The sequence below is a fragment of the Tetrao urogallus genome (assembly GCF_951394365.1).
Source record: "Tetrao urogallus genome assembly, chromosome: 1".
NCBI classification, from domain to species: Eukaryota; Metazoa; Chordata; class Aves; order Galliformes; family Phasianidae; genus Tetrao; species Tetrao urogallus.
The window spans coordinates 115,261,225-115,273,907 of NC_136813.1; the positions used below are offsets into that span (position 1 = coordinate 115,261,225).

Sequence of the window (12,683 nt, forward strand, 5' to 3'; positions counted from 1 at the left end):
TTTGAACAGCCAGTTAGCCTGTCACGTGGTGAGTGAAGCACCTGCTTTAGCAACAACTTGTCTGCAGAGTAGCTGAGGTATCACGTCACTCTGAGCTCCTGTTTTCATCTTGATCAGAGTCCACGTATCACTTCCTTTACGAGGTGCTTTCCCTCTTTGGGAAAGGAGTTGTTGCAGAGGTGTCTCTTGGCTTAAAAGGAGTTGAACTAACATGGTGGTTGCAAAGCAAACGTCCAGCATATGCTGCTGCTGTTTCCAACAACCCATTTAAGGAGGGATAGAAAGACAAGGAAGGAATAGGAAAAGAAAGACAAGAAACGGAGTTATGACCCTCTCTCAGAAGTCAGAGCAAGGGGAAAGATCAAAGATCACTGTGGAAACTGCAAGGTTGATGAGAGTTCTGGTTTAACAAAGCCTCTTGAATAGCTTCACTGCAGCCACTCAGCTCCATTTGGTTGAGAACGCAGCTGATGTGCTCCACAGTAGCAGCATGGCCCATCTGCAGTTTCCAGAGTCTGACCATTTCATACTGGGCATCTCGTAAACGTCGATGCTCCATCTCAATTCGCTCCAGATCATAGTCAGTCAGACCCAGACGCCTCACAAACTCTTTCCACCGAGATGGTGGTACATGATCCACCACAGTGTACAAAATAGCAGGGTCTGAAAGAAGAGAAGAAATAAAGTGTGAGAATCAGGGTTCTGCAACCTCAAGGGGAACGTGTCTTAGGACTGTGCATTGCCCCCTCCTGTTCAGGTCTTCTATAGACCCACATGATGTCCAGACTCACTCTTAACCCTCAAAAAACAATGTGATACTTCCATATGCATTTATAAGGTTACGAGCAGACTTAAACATACAAGCTTAGGGCCTTGCTGCCACATTTTTGTTGGGAAAAAAAAAAAAAAAAAGAAAAAAAAAGGCATTAAAACTGACACTATGGCAGCATATGAGACAATCCATTTTGCTGGTTGCAAAAAATGGGCGACAGGGAAGTATGCATGCACATACACAGGGCATGCACACCTGGTAAGGTCTCATCCTCCCAGCCATATCTGCATAATCAACTCCTGATTTGCCTAGGGAGGGATACCGGAGTTACACTTACTGTCTGGAAGCTGCCTCTTCCTGGCAGGTCTGATGCAGTCTGGTAGCTCATGTGAACTTTGTAGCAGAGGTACAGATGGTGGTGTTGCATTCACTAGCAATTCTTTTTCTTTCTGGATCTCGGGAAGGACAGCAATTGCACTTCCTTTTACCTCCACCTGAAAGAGACAATGTCTCAGTTCACAATCACCCACAGTAGCACCGTACTCCCATTGCAAGGAATCACCAGCTTTATAAAAGAAAATGTCGCAAAGATAGGTGGGAAGCAGCCCAAGTTTGAATTTTCCCTATATCTCTTTTTTAAGCAGAAGGCATCAAAAGTCTATTTCATAAGGAATTTAATTCGTCTTTGAACATCAAGAAAGTGGTAACTTCGAAGAAAGCCTGGAATCCCAACTCATCACCATTCTAGAAGTTCCACAGGCCACCTCACTCATCAACCCTCTTTGTAACGCTGTGGGAACCTGACTTTGACTATTGCTCTTAATTGCTGCTGATCAACAACGCACCTGAGGAAACACTGTAAAGCTGGACTGAGAGGCTTACGGATTGAAATTCTGAAGTGAAATAAAACCATCCGAATTTTCTCATCTTAAAATATATAAGGATACAATGGGATTAAGGATTAGCTGTCTGAAAAAAAAACAATGCATCCAGAAAGAAAAAAAGTCAGGAGCTTGAAAAGCACCTCCTAGCAAAAAGAAAGTAAAATTTTAATGGTTCCACCCGCTACAATGAAAGACTTTTGAATTAAACAGCCCTATTATTCAGCCTATTTGAAAACACAAGGTTTGAAAACAGCCCATGGGGAACAATTTTACTCTGGATCCCAGGTTAACATGGTTGAAAGAGGAAGGGAAGCTCTTATAATCACCATCTTGCTCACCTCAGATACAGGCTCCTTGCTTGTCTGCGGCAAAGATACTTGAATGAAAAAGAAAGAAAACAAATTATTTTCACTTCCTCTCTTCCCAGAGAAAACAGGAAAGCAGCTATTCACAATCCTGACCTCAAAAGGTTTTTATAGCAAACTGTCATCTGCCAGAAATGAGCTCACATGCACTTCCAGTCACAACACAGAAGCAGAGTTGCAGGAAGCATACCAGCAAGCTTGGCTCTTGAGTTTTCATGTTCCTTCTGGCCTTGTATCAGAGCAGAGTAATGGATCCCACTGTTTTCCTCACACGCGTGTGCATGCATACATTCACACAGCTGAGTGATATCTATCACAGTTAGTATCACAGCACATGCTGCTATACTCACCACAGGAGTAGAAAGAAGAAGCTATCCCATTTTTCTGAACCAGCTTCACTGCTTTATTTACAATGTAGAGGACACAGATAACTACAATTATCGCCACAATGATGCCAAGAACAAGGTTCCCATCTGGACAAAAGGGAGAGGGCAAATGAGCGTGTGACTGAGAAAGGAACAGGTAAGTACTTAAATACTCGAGAAAGAAGAGCAAGGGAGCGCATGCAAATGGTAGTGAGAAAAAGAATAATGATTTGAAACAGTAAAGAGAGCAAGGGGATGACAGGTAATGTCAAGAAAACAAAAGTTCACACTGAAAAGATTCCATTGTCCCTGAGGTTCCCCCAGTACTCACTCAGCTCAGATGAATTCGGAGAGGTAGTCACTGGGCTATTGCACTGCAAGCACTCTTCTCCAATGCAGCTGAAAGAGTAAATCAGAGATGTGAGCATGCAACACCAGACATTTGCAGCAATCCTAGAATGAGTCCAGAGGAGCCTGCAAAGCAAAGCAATGTAGTGTGTTTACTGACTGTGGTCCTCAGTGGTTCTCCACAATGACTACATGGAGAGGACTGGAATGGAGGACAATACTAATTGCCCCGAAAAGCCAGAGTCGTGTAAACTCAAGATGGACAGAACCTTGAGAAAAATTCCCTCCCCTTGTAGAACTTGAATCAGCTCTCTCTCCTATTTGACAGTCACACAGAGAAAAAGAAAAAAGTCTACCTGTTGCAATGCTTGCAAACGTTATTAAGTGTCAGGAAGAACATAGGCTTACACCTGCAAATTGCATCTCTGTCCTTTGAACCTGCAGAGAAAAGAAGAAAGTCTTGGCAAAATCTGGACAACAAAGAAACCAAAAGGAGAAAAATTCATCCCAAGACAGGTGAGAGATTATTCCTCTTTGAGCCTGAAGAACTGTTACTGGAGAAAGAAGACTCAGTTTACTTGGGGCAGGGGAAGAAGAGAATAACAATAAAGGTGAAGGCATCACTGTTCTGGTAGGTCAGACACCTCTGTTGAGGTTGGGAAAAGGAAAAAAAAAAAAAGAAAAGAAAAGACTGCATCTGAGATTCTGAGCTGGGTCTGATGGATAAGAATTGTTGCAATGCAGAATGGGGAAAGTCACTCCAGTTCAAGTGTGACAGGAAGGGGAAATTGCATTAGGCAAAAATAAGGAAGAAGTGGTCTCTGAGCAGCTGGGGCTGCTGAGGAAGTCAGTCCACAGCAGGGAGAAATCACTTCAAGCCATAGGACACACATATTCACACTTGTGATCTTTTGTTCTGTGATTATGAAGGGTGAGAAATTGAAAAGTTATTGCTTTTAAGCAAGCCACAGCACAGATGCTGAAATTAACAAAAAAAAAAACACAAAAAACAGGCAAGAGTAGTGAAGAAAAGGCAAAGTTAAAAGAAGAGAGGTAAAAAGGCGCTAGAATAAGCAGCATACATTCTGTTACATGTGAGGGACAAGACAAAGATCAGACAAGGGAATGAAGTCACTCAAGGACAGTGTATGATGATGACCCTTGAGAGCAGGTGTAAGCACAAAAACTGTAACCGAGTTCATTAAACTCCACAGGGAATGCATTTAAAAAGAGACCAAAAAATTCACATTGAAGGGGATAGGAAAAGCAGAATTTATGAGGAAGAGGGATTGCTTCAGGACAGTGAGGTAAGGAGCATTTAAGGGATGTGAGCAGAATTAGACTTCAGGACAAACTGGAAGGTGGCAAACAGAATGGGGTTAACATCTCTGATCCCCCACTAGAAAGGAGACAGGTTGGGATAGCTAACATGGCTAGTTCTTTCAGACATCTGCACCATCCCCACATCCCAGTGATGGCAATGAAATGCACTTGGTATACTTCAGTATTACATTAAGATGCTGCACGGTATACTGTGATGGTTCAGCATTCAACTGATGAGCAATTCAACTGGACACTGACAACAGTGGCATTTTCAGCCTTTATACCTACAGTGTGTAGAGCAGTTAGTAAGGGAAATGCAATGAGCATAAGGAGAAATATCCAAGGAAAGACAAAAAGAGAAAGCAAGTAGGAAATTGGCATTCAAACATAAAGATCTTAGTTCAGTACATGCAAGGAAGGCAGAGCTACTGAAATTAAGCAGCAAATATATCATAATAACCAACACAAGAAAACACACATTAAGGTATAGCCTGTGACAGAAAACAGGAACTGATTCCAAGGCAGGCAAAAAATGACAGTCTTCCTCAGGAAAGCAGGCAAGCAAGACAGAGTTGTCCCAAAGCTAAGATCACTTAAAGGCAAGCTGCTGCAGCACGTTAGCAAGCAAGGAGAAGGATGCTAACATCTATCTTAACGGCATCTGTACCATACCCATGCTATACTCACAGTTGGCAATAACTCCATTAACACATGGGCTGCAGTTCTTGCACTGGAAGAAATCAGCCTGGCCAAACTGATATTGATTCTTCCGACAGCCACACACAGTATCCTGCTTTAGGGTGCATGGGGTCTCTTCTATCTGCTGCAATTCTGAGGAAAAGAATGAAAAGTGACTGTACCAACCCCACCTTCAGCTCAGACCACTGTTAAGACAACAGGTGTTATTAGCCCTTAATCTACACACAGGGAAAAGAAATAAATAAATAAATAAATAACAAAGGCTGCAAAGAGCATCTCAGACTGTAGTAACTTTGCAAGTCTTATCCCTGTTGTCCCTGAATCCCTTCCCCTACGCTGTTCCTGTACCCACTCAGTCACTTTTTTTCCAGGCTTGCTCACTCATCTTGCCATCCCCTCCAGACCCTCACCTACTAACACCACCCATGTTTCTCAGGACCCACAGATAACTCACCTGCACGGCACCGTGTACACTGGAAGCATTTTTTCATGATGTTGTCAACAGCTGTGAACGTGCCATTAGGACAGGGAAGACAGACAGGGGCCTGGTCAGGCCATTTACAGTCTTTTGACTTGTAGGTACCTGCAACAAAAACAGCTTAACAGAGATCTGACAGGAAGATACACATGTGGTCTTACGGAGAACTGGAGTCACTGAATCCTAAAAGAAACCCTGGAGTCAACACAGAAAGGACTGAGCATGCTGCTTCTCACGAGCATGGAGGAGACTGACAGTCCAAGAGAAGAGGCACGGAGAAAGAATTCCTATCAAGGAAATGGAGCACTGATGTAGCTAGAGGACAAGACAGTTTGAGAGCACGGGACAAGGGAATGCAACTGAGGTGAAGAGTAATGCACTTATTCTACTGTACTGTACCTGCATGGCACCTCATGCAGCAGTGGGTCCCTTTGGGATGTAGATATTGTCCAAGCTGACACCGCACTTGCCTCTTTTCTCTCCTCAAGATGTTAAAGGGATATCTTCCATCCAAAGTTACCCGACGGAGTTGCAGCATATATGGCACTGGAGCAATTCCTTCTGATTCATCCATCAGCACACAGACAAATGTTAGGATAACCTGCAAACAGGGAAAGGGAGAAAAACAAAGAAAAACATTAGAGAATCTCCCATCTCCTGGCAGACTGCACAGTTGACTTCAGCAGAGTACAGTATTAGAGGGAGTCATGCCTGTCACCTCTATTATTAATACAAGCTAGCTGTACACAGAGCAAATATTTTTTGTGAGGTACAACATATAGACAGAATGCCTTGAAGATGCTGCAGCTTGCAGGAAAATTACTCAAGAGCAAAGGAATGCTTTCATTAGGGAAAAGAACAAGTCAATTTAGAAACAGTTCCAGAAAGAAGAATGCATTCAGTACTTGCAGAACAACTGAATAAGTAAACCAGATGGCAAATCTGGAATAAAAAGGCGCAGAATGATATCACAGTAGGCAAAGTACAGAAAAGCTTCAAAACTTTTTACTGAGCAGGCCAGCCCTAGAGAAGTGGGAAATATAGGTATTCGACTTCTCCCCAGCAAATACATTTTTTGTTTTAAACTGATACTGTTAGCAGTCAGTCTGAGCAGCCTGCCACAAAGCTCTAGACTTTTTCTTTTTCACTCCTTTAAGATTTACTTTCCAGTTTTAATTTTGAAGGTTACTGTTACCAAGAATTTTAACAACAAAATCTTATTATATTATAATCTAATAATTTAATTAGGATTACTTTATAAAATGATTACATTATTATTTATTTTAACAATAAAAATATTATGATTGCCTTGACTGCAGTACGATGTGTGCGTGTATGCACTGGAAGGAACAGCAGAACAAAGAGTTAAAAGAACAGCTTGAATTGGTAATGAAGGACACCATTCCCAGCAGTAGAATTGAGAAATGTGCTTTCTGTGTCATGGCCAAAAGGTCTGCATCCTGCTAGGACCACAGAACAGATGACTCATCAGCCAAAGACCCTGCGCATGAGAATGTAGGCAGACTCAGCACAACACATGAAGAAGAACCTTAGTCTGCAGCCCCAACAGAAAAAGTAGACCCTGGACACGTATTCCAACCACGCATTCAGACAAGCCAAAATTAAACAACATCAAAATGAAAAGGAATACCATCTCTCCATCTCTCCTGCCCACACAATTTCACACTGAGCTTCATTATATTAACATTTCCACATTGCAATGTGTTCCCAGCTTTCATTTTTGAAATCAGTAAGGTACCTTGCTGCACAAGCTCAACTACAACTACAGAGCTCTCTTTTTTGCTTGCTTTTTTTTTTTTTTTGGGGGGGGGGGGGGGGGGGGGGAAACGGGTCTAGGAGAGCTGTAGCAAAAGAGCAGCAAACCAGTAAGGGTAAACCACAACGCTGATACCAGTTTTGTGGTTGCAATCTTCAGAGAGGATATGCAAAAAGAGATGGCTATGACAGCCCCACACAATCCTGTTTCTCTCCCAAAACTGAAGCCCTGGAGGAGAAAGTTAACACATTTAAAACCTTAAGAAGGATAGGGCTTGGCAAACTCTGACAAAGCAATAACTCAGTTTTTTCCAAGAATTTCAGAGCTCTTTGTCACACAACAGACATATTCAATACACCAGCTGCTAAAATGGTAACAATTAAAAAAAAAAAAAAAAAAAAAAAAATCACACATGCAAATAGCTATCATTTCAAGCTTGATTAGCTGACCACAGGATAAATGCAAACATTCCAAAATTAAGTAAGAAACAAAACTTGTTCCAGCAGCTGACAGCCTCGCAAGATTGACTGTCTGCAGGAAAATGGGTAAAAGATCATTCACACAGATGGTCTGATAGTAACAATAAAAACTGATCCTTCAGCCAATGATGCATCTTCCAACAAGGGAATATATACAGCTAGTCCAAAAGTCAAACAAGCCAGTAATATAAACAACAGAGGGAAGCATCAAAGATCAAGCCAAAAACAGATGCGAGATTGGTCAGATACTTCTTCAGAAAGGAAAGGAAAACAGGAAAGGTGTTTGCAATCATTTAGATTAAGTGAAAGCATATCAATAAGTGTAATCAAACCAGAATCAGCACATTAATTATTACTGATCGAAATCTGAGGATCAGATTGTGTCAGACCACAGATGACTCACAGCCAATGATTCAGCCCTTAAAAAAAAAAAAAGAAAGAAAAAAAAAATACCACCATCTTAAGCAACTCCCAGACCATTCAGCAACTACACTTGTTTACACCCACAATAAACCTAAAAGAGTTCAGGAAATTATCAAGCAAGGAAGCCTCAAGTCTAGGCAACAGGTCACCAAGACAGAGTTTACAGGTCCTGTACAACTGAAATGGGTGATTCTCCACTGCTGGACATACAACTCTATGCTCCTATCTCACTTGCCAGGAGAACAAACAAGTGCCCAAAAACCAGCACCGCTCAGAAAAATGGACAGCCTGGATTACTGAAGCTGAATGATAACTCAAACCACCAAACCACATTGTGCACACCGGTGATTCATGGTTTTAGCTAGCGGGGACTGCCCAGGAAAAACGAGTCAGCAGAAACTCAAGGCTTCACTTCTGAAACTGACGCAGAAATAAACAAAATACTGCAGGTGAAAACATGCACAGCTTTCTCAAAACATTTCACTCCTCCAGGTGACAGCCACACATGCATGCTCATCACCTGGTAGGCAATCCTAGCTCCTTTTCAGACCTTCCACGCAACTTAGTGGATGACAGCTCCAGTTGATACAACAGTGTCATGCAAACTAGTAGGTCTGGGAGTTGGGAAAAAAAACAAGAGTGAGGAGACTCCGAAGAAATCAGGGTGCAGTATTACCCTTCTTGTGTGACTGCTTCAGCCAAAAGCTCTTTCTTTGAGGTTTTTAGAGATTTTGATGTACAAAGATGCATGGGAAACCGGCACTTCTGCTTTCAGCGCTGCGAAATGTATATTAAAGCAACATTTACAGGAAGCTTTTTTCATTGCTCACTAAAACCTGGAAAGGTCACGAGGAGGATACATTAGCTATTATTATACATAATCATCCGTTTTATAAAGATCAAATGGTGGAATTCTGGGCCTTGTCTAAAACCAGGAGACTGTGCCTGCGTCCTGAGCACACACGCACAACCACCACCCAGCAGTCTGACCCTGAGGGTGCAGCCACACACCTCAAATCAGAGCACTGTTCCGATGGGGGCCTCCCCCTTCACACTTCCCTTCCCAGGGCTTTAATTTCGAGAGAGCAGCTGCTAAGCTGGGCAGCTGTCCTGGGGCCATGCACTGGTCCCTGTATCAGTGATTCACTAGGTGGATGTTTTTAGGAGTCAAGTAATTGCCACATGCTGAATCCAATTCCTTAGAACCGACAACAACAACCTCTGTTTAACAGAAAAAATATAATGATGTTTCTTTGAGATCCTCTTTCTGTTCTCAGGTTCACTATGCTGGATTTTCAGGCATGCCAAGAAAGCAAAGGGACAAGGCCAAGACCATAACATAGAATCTCCTGCTCTGTCCCAAATAAAAGCAAAGCCACCTTGGGATGACCAAAGACAATATTGTCTTTACCTCAAATAATAAGACTAGCTCAAAGAAAACCTGTAGATTAAAAAAATAAAGTCATCCAAACTGGCAATACTGATTGCTTGTGAGAACTGACATTACCATGTAATGCTGATTGGCACAGGCCCAGCTTCATTTGGCTGGAAGTCATCAAAAATAGAAGTGAAAATTGCATTAATAAGCAGATACAAATGGAATGAACTTGGATGGACAAAGCAGAAATCCAAGCAGATGCTATGAAGTCTTAGGAAGGGACTTGAGAACAAAACAGAGTGTGCTGTTACATACAAATCCGTGAGGACCCTGCACTTGGAATCCAGACTATTGGGCTGGTCCCCAGTGCTAAGAATGTGAGTTAACCCAGAAATGACAATGGTCAGAGCTACAGAACAGCTGCTACAAGAAAAGTGATTTAAAAACACCACTCCGTAAAAGAGGCAGCTGAGAAGTGAGACCCAAAGTCATGAACACCATGGAGAAGATGAAACAGGATGGCTGTTCTCCATTTCTTCCAAAGAAAAAACTGACAGATCTCACAAGAAACATACAAGTGACAGGTACCAAACACACAGAGAGGTATTTTTTAGGCCAACACCCAGCCAAGGAGTGGGGCTCCCCACCAGGAATATGCCAGGACTCCAAAAGCGACCACCACATCTGTCAGCAGGAGAAACATACGCAGGGCTCCTAGGACAAAGACACTGTTCTGACTTGGGAATTTCACAGATGTCTGGAAGCTGGGAAACTTCTATTTTCCAGTATCACACGCTTGCCCTGGTCTGAAACCTCAACAGACGAACAAGATATGGTGCCCAATGCCTCTGGTAACAAACATGGCAGCTGAGTTTACAGCTCTTGTGAAAAGAGGCTTCCAGTTTCAAAACCTTAGCCTTCAACATCAACCACTGTCAGAAGCACCCTTGTAACTGCTTCATCATTTTTTCTCATAAAACCAAACCAACTTTATATTTATTTATTTATATGCAAACACTGGCCTCAGTGAAGGGAGCCATCGTTTTTTCCACTACTAAAGTTGTGGGAATACATGGTGAAAACACAGAGGATGAGGAAATGAGGTTAAGAATGCAAAGAGAATGCATACGAACAAGTTACAGTAAATGTTTAAGAATCAGAAAAACAGAATAGAGACATCAAAGAAGTAAGAAAGGCCATGAGAGCATGAGGTTGAATGCAGAAAGGAAAATAAGCGGTAGATAAATAGACAAGCAACAGAGCGGGAATTGTAACGCTGACGAAAATAGCATGATTTTATGGAAAAGGCATAAATTATCTGTAACGAGCATGTGGTGCAATTACAAAGTTGACTCTGACCAAAGGTAAGTAGGAGGGAAACAATTCCCTGAAAAAGAACAGTAATCCTACTAAGGAGCGCTCTTCCTCCACCACACTATGTAACTGAGGACAAGGTAACATATTAAGGAATTCAATGCCTTCTGTGCATTTTGTTTCTAATAACATCAGTAATATTACATATGGCATATGAATTACAGAAAAATACACGTACCACTATCATTAGGTCAGAAATGTGCTTTTTCAGGTTTGCTGCTTTAAAACCTGTATGCAAGCCACCTCTACAAATCCCAACCAGGCTCTGAGATGCCAGTGCTCTGCAGTCAGGTGAAGGGGTGGAGTGCTTCGCAGCCCCAACCATGCTGCCTTGCCAGGAGCTAAAGGACAAGACAGTCAGCCAGCTGAAGTTTGAGAAACACTTAGAAATTGGATCCAGGGTCGCCAAGAAGGAAATTTACCAGCCAACTCGCTTTGTAATGCCCCCCCAGCTGCAGAGGTCGGGCACAGCCGCCGCTCGCCCTGCACAGGGCAGCACAGCAGACAGCAACAGCGCCCACAGACACCAGGACTGCCCGACGGCGGAGCTTCCCCAGCGCCCCGGGGCAGCGGCAGCCTCGCGAACGGGAGCGGCCCGCAGTGCCTCGGGAGTTAACGGCCTCTGGGAAGCCGTCACGCATTCCTGTAAATCCAGCGGTGCGTTCCCTGACTCAGGGATAAATCCCGGAAACGGCGCAGCCCCGCCTACCCCCGGGACGGACCTCCTGGCCCGCGCCCCCCGCTCCCCTCAGCGAGAGAAAATGGGCGCTGCGGGGCGCTGCCGCGGGGTAACACGAACCCCGGCAGCGGGCTACGAATCGAATCCCCGGAACGATCCCACAGCGGAGGGCTCACCCGGCCCTGGATCCGGGGCCGACGTCTCCCAGTTTGCCCCCTCCTAGCCGCTGCCCGCAGCCCCGTCCCGAGCTCGGGGTACGGCGGAACCCCCTCTGAGTGACTTACCGTCCCCAGCGAGCTGCGGGGCAGCGCCAGTCCGCGCATGGCTCTGCGCCCCTCTACGTCCCCATAGCAGGGTCCCGGCGCGCAGAGAAGCCGGCGGCGCAGCCCAGCCCCGGCCGGAGAGGCGCGGAGCGAAACCAGCCAGTCTCCAACTTCCTGCCGGCGGCAGCAGCAGCAGCAGCAGCTAGGCGGCAGGAAAGAGGGCGGCGAGACACCGAGCTCCGTGCCCTCCCCCGCGCAGGACGGGTGCAGATCCGAAGGCAGCTGTCGTGTGTCGGGGCGGCGCCACTTCCAGCCTGGGGCGCGAAGAACGAAGGTTTCACCGCACGCTGAGCGCAGAGCTGCGGAGCTGACTGAGCGGCGGCGGTCTCATACGGCAGATCTTGCCGCTTTCTGGCAAGAAGTTATCTGTTAGTGCCGGTTTTCTCTGAAGTGGGCAATCTGGAGGAAAGTAATGGGCAGTATCGTGTGACTGAAACAGTAAATATACGGAATTGGAGCAGAATGAAGCTTGCTGCAATCTTACATTTCCTTGCATGTGGCCTTGCTGTTCTTCAGGTACAAGCTCATGGGAAACTGAACCACTCGGCTGTAAGGAAGTAACTTGGCATTTTAACTGCCTTGTAAACACGTTTGTTTGTTTGTTTGTCTTTGTAAGATTTCTTGGTCAGCCCAGCTTGCATATATTTCGAGAATACATGCCCCGCATGTACTATTTTTGGTAAAACATACATTTCCCATATGTGTCAGTGAACCACCTGCATCAATGTTGTAAGACAAAAGCGCAGTGCAGGCAACTTTTGGGATGAGCTCTGCTTCATGCAGTATTTACTTCTAAAGACAGCATTTAACAGCGTATTCAGAGAAGTGGCTTAATCATCCAGAACTTGCCTTTATCTGCTGCCCTTTAAGCCCTGAGTTGTTTCAACTCCAGGTGCAGGAGTACGTTAGCCAATGGGGAAAGGGCTCACTAGCATTGGGGTATAGGGATAAGAGAGGGGCTGCGTTCCCCAAAACTGTGAGGGTCCCCACAGGGGTATGCCCCAGTGGACTCTCCC

General features: G+C 44.5%; 1 protein-coding gene across 1 annotated transcript; it reads right to left on the bottom strand.

The window, feature by feature from the left end:
- Positions 1–361: 361 nt before the first annotated feature.
- TNFRSF1A (TNF receptor superfamily member 1A) lies at positions 362–11,667 on the bottom strand (the record flags this gene model as incomplete). The annotated part of the gene is made up of 10 exons (XM_079543207.1): positions 362–663; positions 1,110–1,266; positions 1,995–2,032; positions 2,372–2,494; positions 2,718–2,785; positions 3,091–3,172; positions 4,745–4,888; positions 5,211–5,339; positions 5,634–5,835; positions 11,629–11,667. 10 exons carry the CDS (start codon positions 11,665–11,667, stop codon positions 362–364), a joined length of 1,284 nt encoding a protein of 427 aa, XP_079399333.1.
- Positions 11,668–12,683: the final 1,016 nt, after the last annotated feature.